Source organism: Diabrotica undecimpunctata, chromosome 2 (assembly GCF_040954645.1).
Source record: "Diabrotica undecimpunctata isolate CICGRU chromosome 2, icDiaUnde3, whole genome shotgun sequence".
In the NCBI taxonomy this organism is placed as follows: domain Eukaryota; kingdom Metazoa; phylum Arthropoda; class Insecta; order Coleoptera; family Chrysomelidae; genus Diabrotica; species Diabrotica undecimpunctata.
The window spans coordinates 160531119-160544134 of NC_092804.1; the positions used below are offsets into that span (position 1 = coordinate 160531119).

General features: G+C 30.3%; 2 protein-coding genes across 3 annotated transcripts in view; one reads left to right on the forward strand and one right to left on the reverse strand.

Moving 5' to 3' along the window:
* Positions 1–13016, forward strand: part of LOC140433972 (uncharacterized) — a 151964-nt gene that overhangs the window by 17914 nt on the left and 121034 nt on the right. The window contains exons 6-8 of the mRNA XM_072521942.1: positions 1983–2087; positions 4763–4918; positions 9777–9828. Of these exons, the coding sequence (XP_072378043.1) occupies positions 1983–2087; positions 4763–4918; positions 9777–9828 (313 nt within the window). The remainder of the gene's footprint in view (positions 1–1982; positions 2088–4762; positions 4919–9776; positions 9829–13016) is intronic.
* LOC140435143 (uncharacterized) lies at positions 6372–7370 on the reverse strand. Of its 2 annotated transcripts, XM_072523878.1 has the most exons (3): positions 7281–7370; positions 7067–7182; positions 6372–7009 (listed from the first exon to the last, which is right to left on the reverse strand). In XM_072523878.1, the coding sequence occupies exons 1-3, from the start codon at positions 7353–7355 to the stop codon at positions 6469–6471; spliced, it is 732 nt and encodes a 243-aa protein (XP_072379979.1). In that variant the 5' UTR covers positions 7356–7370; the 3' UTR covers positions 6372–6468. The 2 variants fall into 2 exon arrangements, with proteins under 2 accessions (XP_072379979.1, XP_072379978.1); XM_072523877.1 differs by having other exon boundaries at positions 6372–7182.

Sequence of the window (13016 nt, forward strand, 5' to 3'; positions counted from 1 at the left end):
TTAATCGTTTTTAAAAAAGTGTGTTTTGCCAGTGTTAACTTACGGTGCGAAAACGTTGACCATGACAAGGAGAACAGTTCAAAAGATCCGTGTGTGTCAAAGGGCGATGGAGCGTGCTATGTTGGGCGTTTCACTACGAGACAAGATCCCAAATCGCCAGCTACGACAAAGAACAGGAGTGGCTGATGCAGTAGAGAGAGTAGCAACACTGAAATGGAACTGGGCAGGTCACGTGACTCGAATGACAGATAATAGATGGACAAAGCGGATACTGGAATGGAGACCAAGAGATGATGCCTACCGAAGCAGAGGTCGTCCACCAACACGTTGGACTGACGATCTAAAACGTTATCATAGGAATTGGATGCAAGAGACACAAGATCGAAATATATGGAAAATTATGAGGGAGATCTATGTCCAGCAGTGGATAAGCGAAGATTGAATGATGATGATGATGATGAATCCTATTTTCTCCAGGTGACTTTTGATATTTGACTTTAATTAAAACTTGGAAGTTCTTCTCTTGTTTTAGTTTCTTCCTTTTTATTTACAAATTTGCAAATATTTTTTGATCCTTTAGTCATTTTTTGGCGGAAAGCTTTTAAAATTTAAATTTTATAAATGATTTAAGTTATGTGTTCAGTGTTATAATTTCTGACATCTTTTCAAATTTATTTTAAGGTTTCTGTTTAAACTGTCTAAGTGTTACAAAATTATGTGTGTATTTGTCTTTTAATTCTATTTTTTGTTTATAAGTTCTTAAGTAGCTTAGGTGAGTTTATTTTCCTTGTTTTTTTCTTTTCCCTATATTTTATATGAGTATTGTCGATTGCTGTATTTATTTGCATGTTTGTCACTTCTATATCTAATGCATTTTTATTTAGATGTTCTACTTTTTTCAGTTCTGATATTATGAGATTCTAAGAAGCTACTCTATCTTCTAGTGATTTTCATTTAATAAAATGCCTCTCTGTTATCATTTCTCTCGTTTCTCGTCTAATGTTGATCAATATTTTATTTGCCATTTCTTTTTTCCTGCTTTTATTCTGGTTGTTATTGTTTGTTTTTTATGAAAATAATGTTGTTCTCTAGTAGGTTTGGTGTATTTTAGAGTTTGGGTTGTCTCTTCGACTTTTTTAATAAAGTCTTCCCATTATCTTTTAATTAATATTTTTAAATTCTATGGTGTTTGTTTGATTTTGTCTTTTGAGTTAGTGTCATTGCTTTATATGTGATATGTGATTCTACATTTGTTTTAGCTTTTTGTTTTTGTGGCAGTTTCTACGTATAAGCTGGCGTTCAGCAGTTCTTTTGTTACGACTTTCATTAAATAGAATTAAATATCATTAAGCAAATAGCAGTAAACAATGGATACAACGAACAAACAATTAATAAAATGTTAAATAAAAAACTACAAGAAAGCCCTGAACTTAGTATTTTCACCACCAGAGAAACAACCCAGTACCTTCTGTTCGATTACATATACTGGCAAAATATCAACAAAAATAGCCAAACACATAAAAAAGAAAGGAATAACACCAGCTTTCAGAAGAGCCAACATAAAAAACACTTACACAGTGGTGTGTACAAACTTAAATGTGGCGTCTGCCCCAAAAACTTACATTGGTCAAACTGGTAGAAATTTTAATAAACGAATAGCAGAACATAAAAGGGCTTAAGTTTAAATTCTTCACATTCAAAATAAAGGCCTTAAGCTATCTTTGTTAGAATCTATGAAAATCAACAAATTAAAAAACACAGATATAATTCTGAATGACCTCCCCTGAATGAGTTCTCCCCTCCTCAACCTATTTCATTAGAGACTGTAAAGTGTAAACCCATGCCAAAAACAGATCACTGGAGAAAGGCAATCAGCCGAAACAGCTGTAGTAATAAGAATTTAAAATAAATTTTGTGGAAGTTTTGAAAACAAAGTTTTTAGTGTTTTATTGTTATAATAATAAATATGTTTAATTTTTTAGACACCAGCGGGAAGCATTCAATTTTTTTCGTTACTACTCTATCAATTATGCATGCTGCTGGAAGTCTTTCTTTGCTGTTATTATGGAAACGAGATTATTATTAAGGTAAGAAATAGTTAACTAAAATATACAAATAGCAATTTGTTTTTAAAATACCAATAATATTTTTCTTATTTTATAACTATATTTTCTTAATAGTTTTTTCATCCAAAAGTAGTTATAGTCCAGTCATCAGGGACGAAAATACCACTTAAACTCAATTCAATGCAGTGAATGTCAATCTTGGGACCTCAAAAAAGATGCAAAATGATAGCCACTAATACTCCCGCTTTCTAAAATCCCCTCTTGTACAGAGGAAACGAAAAACATTGATTTACAAAGAATCTATACGCCGTAGAAAAAAATATTGCAAACAAAAAATACAACTAAATAATTGTAAACAAAAACGAGTTTTTGTGAAGAGAACTGTTATTTTATAAATTAGGGATACTACATGGGATAAAAAATAGAAATGCGCAAATAACGGTGAATATTATTGAATATAGAAAGGACTGTAATTTTAAGATCGCGCAGAAAAATTTAATTACCCCTAATAACCCTCTCATGAGGTAGTAAAAACTCCTATACAGTAGTAAAAATGGGATAAATAGAAAAATGTGAAAGAATCAATAATATACAATACCATACAATATTTACAATTATCAGATCATTTAATATTTATGATTGGGTATCTATTATTTTGACAACTCTTTATGTTACACTAAAATTAAATATAATAAAATTATTTGAGCACTGTGATTTTGATACTTTAAACTAATTTTTTTAAACAAAAGTAATGTCCCTTAGGTTTAAATTTCATAGTAAAATTATGTCCTCACAGCTTATATCCACATTCAAATTCTAAAGCTAGAAAGATATGTGTCTTTTATAGATTACAGTTTCAAAATAATAATTTGAACTTTCTATGTAAGTAAATTTTCATACATTTAATACATAAATAATTAAATTGATAAATAAACCATCTAGTTTGTTTAAACAATGTTTCTTTTAATTTTTTATTGTTTTTTAGTAATATTGAGATGTTTTTTTTATTATAAAACGTAAATATTTATGATTAATATATACTTATTTAACAAACTTTTTCCATGGCAATCTTTTTTTGATTTATTAATATTTATGTATTTAACAAATTTTAAAAAATCGTTTTTTGCTTTAAAGTTATTTTTTTAATAATTTAAGTTATTTTAAGACGAAAGTTATATTTTTTTCGTAAAAAAATTACTTATTTTAAGTGTAAAATGCAAATAAACAATCAAAAATGCCGAATAAACCCTATTTTAACGCTGTTCGATGTTATTTTTTAATAGGTTTCACATCAACATTAAAAAAAACCAAAAATATGAGACAAGGGATTAAGTCAAGCGTTTTGAAATGGTGCAGTTTCATTTTGATTTTATATTGCAAAAGTCATTTTAAAATATCCATACACAAATTGATAGCGTCGCTTTTCGGTATATATATACTAGACAAACAACTAATATTTAACGTTCGAAACACGTTGCTGATTTCTTACGCAAAAGCTGAATCTTATTTTAATCAAAAGAATATAATGCTGCAATATTAGAGTAAGGTTAACAAAAAGTTTACTACCAGAACCTGCTTATTATAAACAAAAGAATAAATTAGTTTCAAACAAAAATGAATTTTTTTATAACTTGATATTCTTTCTATACGTTTCGACCGTTGAAGTTAAGACGATCGTCAAGTCTATTATATTCCGAAACGCAACGGTATATCAATTTGTTTATGGATATTTTAAACTGACTTAACCATATAATAGTAAAATACACTTGGACATTTTAAAATAAATGGACTTAGCTTTCGACTCATATTTTTTGTTTTTTAAATTCGATGTAAAATCTATTAAAAAATGGCCTAGAAAAACAATAAAAATTGGCTTCTTTTAGCATTTATAATTGTTAATTTGTTATTAATTATTGTTATTTGTATTTTTTTCTTTGTTAAGTCCGCTTTACATTTACGAGTACTCGGATCCGAGTTACTCTACTCGGAGTGCAACTCGGAAGTATAAACGTCTACACGGAGCCTCTTTTCACTTGTATCCGAGCTCGGATTGAAGTTGAACGCAAACCGAGTAGCAGTACGAGTTCCTGTACGAGTGAACGTCAAAGTGGTGGAAATTCCAAATTAATAATGGCGGAACTAAGATTTTCTGCAGATCAAATGGATCAATTTATCTATCTTTACCTTCTTTTGAATGTTTATGGAATATGAAACTGAAAGAGTATCGGGACATTATCAAAAGAAATAAGGCGTACGAAAATATTGCGGATATCATGACCATTACCACTTACCACATTTATTTTTCTCCTTTAAAATGTTTAATAACACTAATGCAACAGCAGCTCGTCTCTTTCTTGATGGCGCCATTTTTAAATTCTCTTTGAAACAACTCTGATCGCTCGGATTTAATGTAAACGATCGCAGTTCTACTCGTAACTCAAATCCAAGCTACTCGGATCCGAGTACTCGTAAATGTAAAGCGGACTTTATTGTTATTAAAAAAAAGTAACTTTGAAGCAGAAAAAATATTTTTTTATAATTTGTTGGTGGTAGTGACTAACCGCATAAAAGAAATAACTCGTATTTAAAACTCTCAGCTAATTACGATTTTTTTCGATGGCGTTGTGTTTTTACACTACATTAGATTTTAATCATTTAAATTTTGAAAACGGTAATACAATAATAAAATTTTATAGAGCAACTCCCTAACTGTTTCTGCATATCATTGTGACTGGGTTTATTCTTCGCAGAAGTTTAAAAATAATCTAATTTTTTTAATGACCAGAAGCCAGCGTACGACATTAATATCCGTAGGAAATTTTATACCGCTTTCGTTGGATTCTTTCGTCAAAGTAAGTAAATATTAAACTACTTTTAGGATCATATCTGTACATAATATTAAAATGTTTAATTATATATTATCAAATATTTGTTCTACATTTTATATTAATAAACATGTTTTATAATTAGCACGTGGGTTACTATGTTTAAAAAAAACTTACTTTTTTATACAACCTAAAAACAAAGAGGATTTATCAAAAATTTTGTGTTTTTTTTTTTAACAGGAGTAATTGGTATTTTTTTTATTTCGTTTCAAAAGTAATTCCAAATTTTTTTGATATAATGATTCATGATACATGTGACATGTGATTTGTAATAGATTAAATACTTTAAAGCTATTCATCTCAAAATCAGACTTATTTTGGTTGACTTTTTTTTTGCATAACACCCATCTAGTTTTAGTTTAGGTCATTGGGAAATACAAAACTATTCCCAGAGTTTACTATATGAAGCGTGCATTTCCATAACGTAGTAAGTGCCAAATTATAAATTTTTCAGGAGGAGTAAAAAACAGTTTTTTATCGAACATGTTTATTTCTTATAATGTAACATACTGAAAAAGGATTATATATAAAGGTATTATATAATACAAACATACCGCAAAGGAACAATAAACAAAGCTTACTTAAAAAAAAAATTCAAAAATCTGTCTAAGGTCAAAACGTTTTAAGTGTCAGATTTTTAACCGTTGTTTCCTACAGTAGAAACTTGCCCTGGTTGACCTAATTTTTCTTTAAAATACTTCTTGGCATCATCCTGAAGATAAGGGAGCATTTTTTCAATATCTGTTCTTTTTTTCTCTGGGATACCAAAGTGAGTTCTAGTTTTTTGAAGGTCTATGATTTTAAAGTCTTCTAATGTAACTCCAGATTTGAGTACATTGGTCTCACTCCATTCAGCGAGCTCACTATGTCCTTTAGCCACCATCACCGTACCAAATTTCTCTCTTGTAAGACAAAGCTGCGTAGCTGTTAAAATTCCTAACTTCTTAGTGTTCAGTTTATCACAGGCAACGGTTTTGAAATCATAAAAGTCCTTAACCACCATGCACGAGAATGGATTTTTCTGGGCCGCACTAGTAATGATGTTAACAACATTCATCAATGTATAAGCCTTACACACTTTTTTACGTTTTTCTATGATTGCGAAATCTCTGTCGCAATTAAGGAAAGTGTGTCCTTTTACAGGAAATTTATGAATAATTTCCTCAAAAACGTTATTTGCTAGTATGGTCAAATACATGGCGATCATGAACTGATTTTTATTTTGACCCCCACAATTATCCGACCACAAAATAAGCTTTTTCTTTCCGTGATTGCCAATTTCCTTAGTAAGGTAAGTATATAAACAGGAGCTAATTTCCAAGGCACCCCTTCCCCCAAAGTCCTCAGTCCATAAACACATGAATCCCTTTCCTGTGATGGAATCGTAAATTCCTAAGTTACACACTGCAAGCTATTGTGAATAGTACATTTCGGAGTGAGTTAATTGGGGAATGTACATTTGCTGCTGCATATCGAAGGAAAGAACATAGCAATTACTTGTACATGCATTTTTGGTCTCAGTTGACATTGCTTTTGTAGCAGCCTCTGCTCTCCGATGGTAAAGCTCCTGATTTTATTTGAACAGCCAAACTATCACATGTGGAGCATGTATCTACTTTAGGCCTTGCAAAAGATAAGTTAAATTTTGATATAAAAATTTCATTATACCATTGTCTAGTCACTGGTGGTTTGTTAGGCGGCTGATAATCCGCACAATATTTCTCTAAAAATGCACGGTACATTCTACTTACGTTTAAATCCGGTGACAAGAAGAGCTTATCCGGGGTTTTCGCCCTTGCGTAGTGGCTCTCAATTTTTGGAAAACTTTCGATATGCTCTATAATCTTGTTAGTCCAGACAGTCTTGAAAATATTTTGTCGAGTCCCTCTTCGTTTTTCTGACATATCCATTTTACCATCAAGAATTTTTTCTCCCAAAAGTTGCACTCTTCTTGGAGTTACGGCAAACGTACTACAAAATGTTTTGAGGCAAACCCTTATTTCAGATCCTCCAGGCAAAAGTAAATGGTAGGTGAAAGAGTGCTTTCTCCTACTTTCACTGGGATGTTCGTACTGACCATGACGTCTCCTTTTGATTAATTGGGGATGAATAAACCTTTGTAGGTAACTTTGCTGCTTACTATAATCAGCCATTTCATAGAAATGATTGTACAACTCAACAAGGTATTCCAGTCTTATGGATCTACATGCTAGTGGACACTTGCATTTTACCTAAAACAATTTTTGATTATTTAGATAGATTTAAACAAAAAAAAATTATTTATGTTTTAACGTCTATTTAGATAGGTATCTCTTTAAACCATACTTACATCAGCTGGTGGCATTTTCTTTGTAACGGTCTTTTTATTGACTAGAGAAACATATTCTTCGCCAGAGTTTCTCATTTTCTTGGTTTTATTTTTTTTTTCCAACCATCAACAACTCTTCTTTTCTTTTTGGACCGTTTTTCTGTAGTTTCATCCATATTCGTTCCAAATACTTATGTTTAAACCCAACCCAACACGTCCAAACAAAAATAATTTAGTAACTGATGCGCCACTCTACATTTAACAGAATTGCACTACGATACTTACAACGTTATGACTTGCACCGCTACTTTATCCCCACTTTTCACGCCGTCGCTAGCCATATCGACATGAAATAAATTTTAGGCGATGGAACATGGCACTTGCAACTCATTTAACTTAAAAAAACCAAATGAGGCATATTGGTACTTACAACGTTATGGAAATGCACGCTTCATATAATAATAAATGGTGGATGCGATAGGATATTAAAATGCCGCTAAGTAAAGTTTGCCAACACTTGGGCCATAGGCGCAAAATGTCGCTTGTCAAAATGTTCAATGTGTTTTAAATGTATTCATTTTTTTCGAATCCTGAGAAAACTAATTTAAACGTAGTATACGAAACGAAGTATATTTGAAAAAAATTTAAACGCAGAATGAAAGATTACGTTACTACCCATGCCCGAAAATCCCTGAAAACTTCTATAATGTTTATTTTAAGAAGTTACAGGAGTGAAAAAAAAAGAGTTAATTTATTGTGACTTTTCATTTCGGGGACTTTTGGCCCTCGGTAATATTACCATCTTTCATTCTACGTTTATATTTTTCAAAAATATTTTTAGTTTTCTCAGGATTCGAAAAAAATGTATACATTTAAAACGCATTGAACATAACAGTCGACAGGTGGGAGGTCTTCTATAAATAATATATTTAGACTAAAAATTGCATTGGAAAAAACAGCATTGGAGCAGAAACACTTTAATAGATCTTAAAAAAAGCATATGATATATAATACTTTTCCTTAAGAACCGTCCTGAAATTTACATTGCCAAAAGCGACAAAGGTAACGTAACTGTTGCAATGTGGAAAGAAGATTACCTACAAAAAACTGAAGAACTCTTAAATGATACTGAGTATTACACTATACTTCGAAAGAGTCCTGTTTGTACGTTGTAACACAAAGCAAATTGTCTAGTATCTAAATTACACACAAAGAATGGACCAATAGCACAAATCCTTACTGACAACTTAACTAATTCTTATAATTTAAACAAAAATGTTTATATTAAAGATTCATTCGACTTTAGTTCTTTCATCAATAATGTTTAATTACCACAAAACTATGTTTTGGATAGTTTTTATGTAATATCTCCATTTATCAATTTACCTTTAAATTTAATCATAAGTAGTGCAGAAAAACATTGGAATGGAATTTCAGAACATGCTACTATTGACTATTACATTTTAAAACACTTATCGACTTTGTTTTTGATTCTTATATTTTTATATGTAATGGTGCCTTTTCTAAACAAATCTTTGGTAGCCCTATGAGATCTAGTTTTTCACCCATTCTAAGTAGCTATATCATGGATGATGTTATCAATGATTGCATTAAAAATTGGACTGTTTTAATTTTTTTATTACGAGGTATGTCGATGATTTAGTTTAAGCACTTCCTAAACACAAAATTCATGAAAAAGTTAACATTTTCGACAATAATATGTCGAAACATATACATATACAATTCACAGTTGAGAAAGAAGTAAAAGATTCTCTAACATTTCTTGACATGAGAATTGTAAGAACTACGGATAATGTGTTGAAAACCAGATGGTTCAGAAAACCCATGTGTAGCAATAAATTTATAAGCTATTACTCACATCATCCAAACAAGATAAAAATGAACCTTATAACAGAATTAAAAGAACGTGTTTTAAGGATTTCTCATCCAGATTACCTACAGGAAGATCTTTAATTTTTGAAAAATATTTTATTTGAGAACTCTTATCCTACAAATATGCTACATAGGACGCTTTTTTTTAATACTGTTAATATAAATAACTTAACACCATTCTTTGCGAAAGCTCAGAATATTGTACCCAACAATCAGAACATCCATTATCATTTACTGCCTTATATACCATCATTATTACCTAAATTAATACAAATACTAAAGATTATTGACAATATAAAAAAGCAACAAAAAAAATTTCAAAACTATTAATACTTGTGAACTGTATAACTCATAATTATCTAAAAGATAGTCCACCTTATAAAAAGAATTTTATTATTTTAATAACTACTCTCTCCAATACATTACTAAAATTTATTATTTCTAGACCATATCGGTCATAAAATTTCCTTGATAAGTACGCAGAATCGAAGTAAAACCTCTCTTACTTCTTACTAATAGGGCAACAAGTAAAGTATCACGCTCCACTTCGCCACATTTTTTTAAGTTATTGTAGTTTATTATCTTTTAAGAATATACTGTTTATACTATTACTCGATATTTTAGATACTCAAGTCATCTTGGTCGTATTTTGCAGTACTTATGAGTTTAAACAAATGAAGGCGTAAACAAGAAATTCAACGTCATATTTATTCAATGCTTATTGTTCAGTATTTAGTAGTTAGTATTTTAAGACTAGATGTGAAAAGTAGTATAAATATATAAAATTGATGTTAATGATTATAGCGAATAAAGAAGCAAAATAAAAACTAGTTTTTTTTTATTTTTTGTCTTGTAATGATGCTGAAGAAAAATGCGTTATTTGGAAGGAGTTGCAGGTTCTTTTTAAGTTAAGTAGTCAAAGGCAAATACTAACAATAAATATTTACTTAAGAAAGTAGTTGTATATTCTGAGTTGTTACTCGAATGTAAAATGGTCATTTAAATTACTCTGTTGATTGGGCGGCTTCACTAATGGTGACACTTTATATTTAGAAATAATAAACAAAATAAATAACAGTAGATATTTGTGCAACGCACAATATTGAGCCGAATAAGTGTATCAGTATATTTTATTTAGAATCTATTTTTTTTTTATTGATTGATAGTTCTATTAATTTGTGATTCCACGTTCGGTGAGGCATTCACACATTGGCTTGAGTATTGGGCTGACATCAGTCTGTTCCCTCTAGAGGCAACGTCAACATGTTCCACATAGAAATTGCAGCGGCTGCGACTGTCGTGATAATGAGTGCATCTGATTATATTTTGCTACAAAAGAGGCGAATTTTATGATTTTGTCTATAACGTTACTTAAAGCTACTAGATCTTTATGAATGCCGTATTTGGCAACTGCAGACTGAATATATGAGTGTAAACCTGACGTCGAGGCTTTGAATCTTATTTATTCTTTTATTAACTTAATACCCAAACTTCTTAGCCTTCTATTTTGGCCATATTCTGCATTAAACGTGACTTTAATCTACGGCCAATATATGGTAGTACATATTTTAAAACTTACATGACCATACGACGGTAATCTATTAGGGCAAGATGATATATATTTCAAAATTAAAAGCATATACTTTTGTAAAATATTTAGATAAATAATTTTCTTTTGTGTCTGAAAGGTACTGAGAACACCAGGTATGAATATTATTTATTTATGTAAGAAATACCCTTTTGGGCATAAACTCAGTTCTGATAGACCACCGACATGTATTGGAGTGTTAATTCTAAACAACTCAACGGAGGTGACTCAGGTTGCTGAAGATTGATTTTTACATGTTGTAAATTTGTTTTTTAATGCCGTCATGGAATGTAAATTTTCTTCGATAAAGTAATTTTTATTTTCTAAAAAAAAAACGCTGTGTAAAATGGCAGCACAAGTGTTTTAAAACAAAAAAGAAGACGAGGGCTCTTTTTATAAACTGTGGCTTGTCATTGGTTTATTTTCTTTTGCTTTGCTAATTTGTGCAAAATAAGTTACCTTATTTTATGCAGGATGCGAATATTACGCGCCAACAACTAAATTACGCGCAAATAGCATAATTATCCGCCGATTGGAACACTGCTGTAGCGCCAATGTGTGGTCGGCAACACCAATATTGGCGCCAATCGCTTTGATGTGTACGCAAAAACTGACAGTCTACAGAAAACTCCAAACGTTGGAGCAAGTGATAAAAACATTGGCGCCAACATTGGCTCCAACAGTTTTGTCGGTACACATATTGGATGAACGCTGTTTGGGCCAACGTTGGCCCCCATGTGGCGTAATGTTTTGCGAGCGTAGTGATGTTGTTCTTGTCATATTTGTGAAAAAATTTGTAAATTGAAACAGTTGAATATATATTGGGCAAACTAGTCACTTGCTTTAACCCAGAATTTGTTCTCACAAATACGACAAGAATAACATCTGTGCGCTCACAAAACATGAGAATGAGAAGAAGCATAAATTTGACTTCGAAAACATCAAAATTTAAAAAACCGAGAAAAACAAAAAGAAGTGGGAGATATACGAATCAATAAAAAAAATAAATATTAACGCAATCAATGACAAAAACAGATATACAAAATCTAAATTAAATATATTTCAACCTGATTTAAATAATAATAAATATAATACCATAAAAAACTCTTAAGGTTATAACATAATATCTCCACTTTGCTTTTTTTGGAAATTCCAACAATAGGCCCATGTAAATTTTTTTATATATTAAAGGCAGTAAACCATGAGATATTAGATATCAATTTTTACTTCTGTCAATTCATTAATGTCAGTGTCCAGTTTTACGTTTTGATAAGTTTTTTTATATATTTTACAATAACTTTATGTTCTGAATCTTGTACGTTTTAGAATCAAATTATCTTCGACCGTACTGTTTTAAATATTGATTTATAGTATCAGTAAAATTTAATTTTGAGGATTCCTGTATTCTGGCTAAGGAAAAAAACCGTTCAAAACGTGTTTTCTTGGAAATGTGTTTCATAAAATCTAATACGTCTTGTATAAATAAAAGTCAGACATAGATAAATTGAGCAACATTTATTGTTACTTACTGACAAAACATCAAAAATAAAATAAAGATTTACTTTTACATATACACACCGTAATACACCTGCATACAAAACATGTTGCATACTATCAAGACAGGTTTAAGATACTATTTCCATTAATATAATAGCAAGAACTCCTAATTACTTTTTAATCACACTATTTTTGTTTTTTTTTCTGTTCTCTATGGATCAGTCAAAACACACCATGCAAAGATGTCACTAACAAAATTTTAAAATTTTAACTTTCCAACTAAATTTTAAAATGTATATTGTCCATTATTTTAAATGTTATATTTTATATGTGTGTTTTTAATGTTGAGTGTCGTAGCTTTAGAAAAATAATCTCAACGACTAGTAATTTGTAATGACAATTTGAGATATGTTGTAAATATTTACACTTTCTTCTAATTAGTGTCTTGAAGAAGGAATAAAAGAATTCCGAAAGCTCGGCCAAAAGTCAAAAGAGTGTTTCTATAACATCCCGGCCAAACCTACTGACTGCAGCCCTAATAAACTTTGTTGTTTGTTTATATATATATATATATATATATATATATATATATATATATATATATATATATATATATATATATATATATATATATATATATATATATATTATTCAGACTGATGACTGATTATTATGCATGAGCTACTGAACACTAAATTTGTTTTATATTTCAAATTCTATATAAACGTAAATATTTAAAAGTTTCTTGAAAACTTTCGCTAACAAAATTCCCAAGAAGA

Excerpts from the sequence above, each read along its gene's own strand:
- LOC140435143 (XM_072523877.1), bottom strand. The coding sequence starts at position 7,355 with ATGAGAAACTCTGGCGAAGAATATGTTTCTCTAGTCAATAAAAAGACC. Across the intron at positions 7,183-7,280 it reads AGAAAATGCCACCAGCTGAT|GTAAAATGCAAGTGTCCACT; the intron begins GTAAGTATGGTT and ends AAATTGTTTTAG.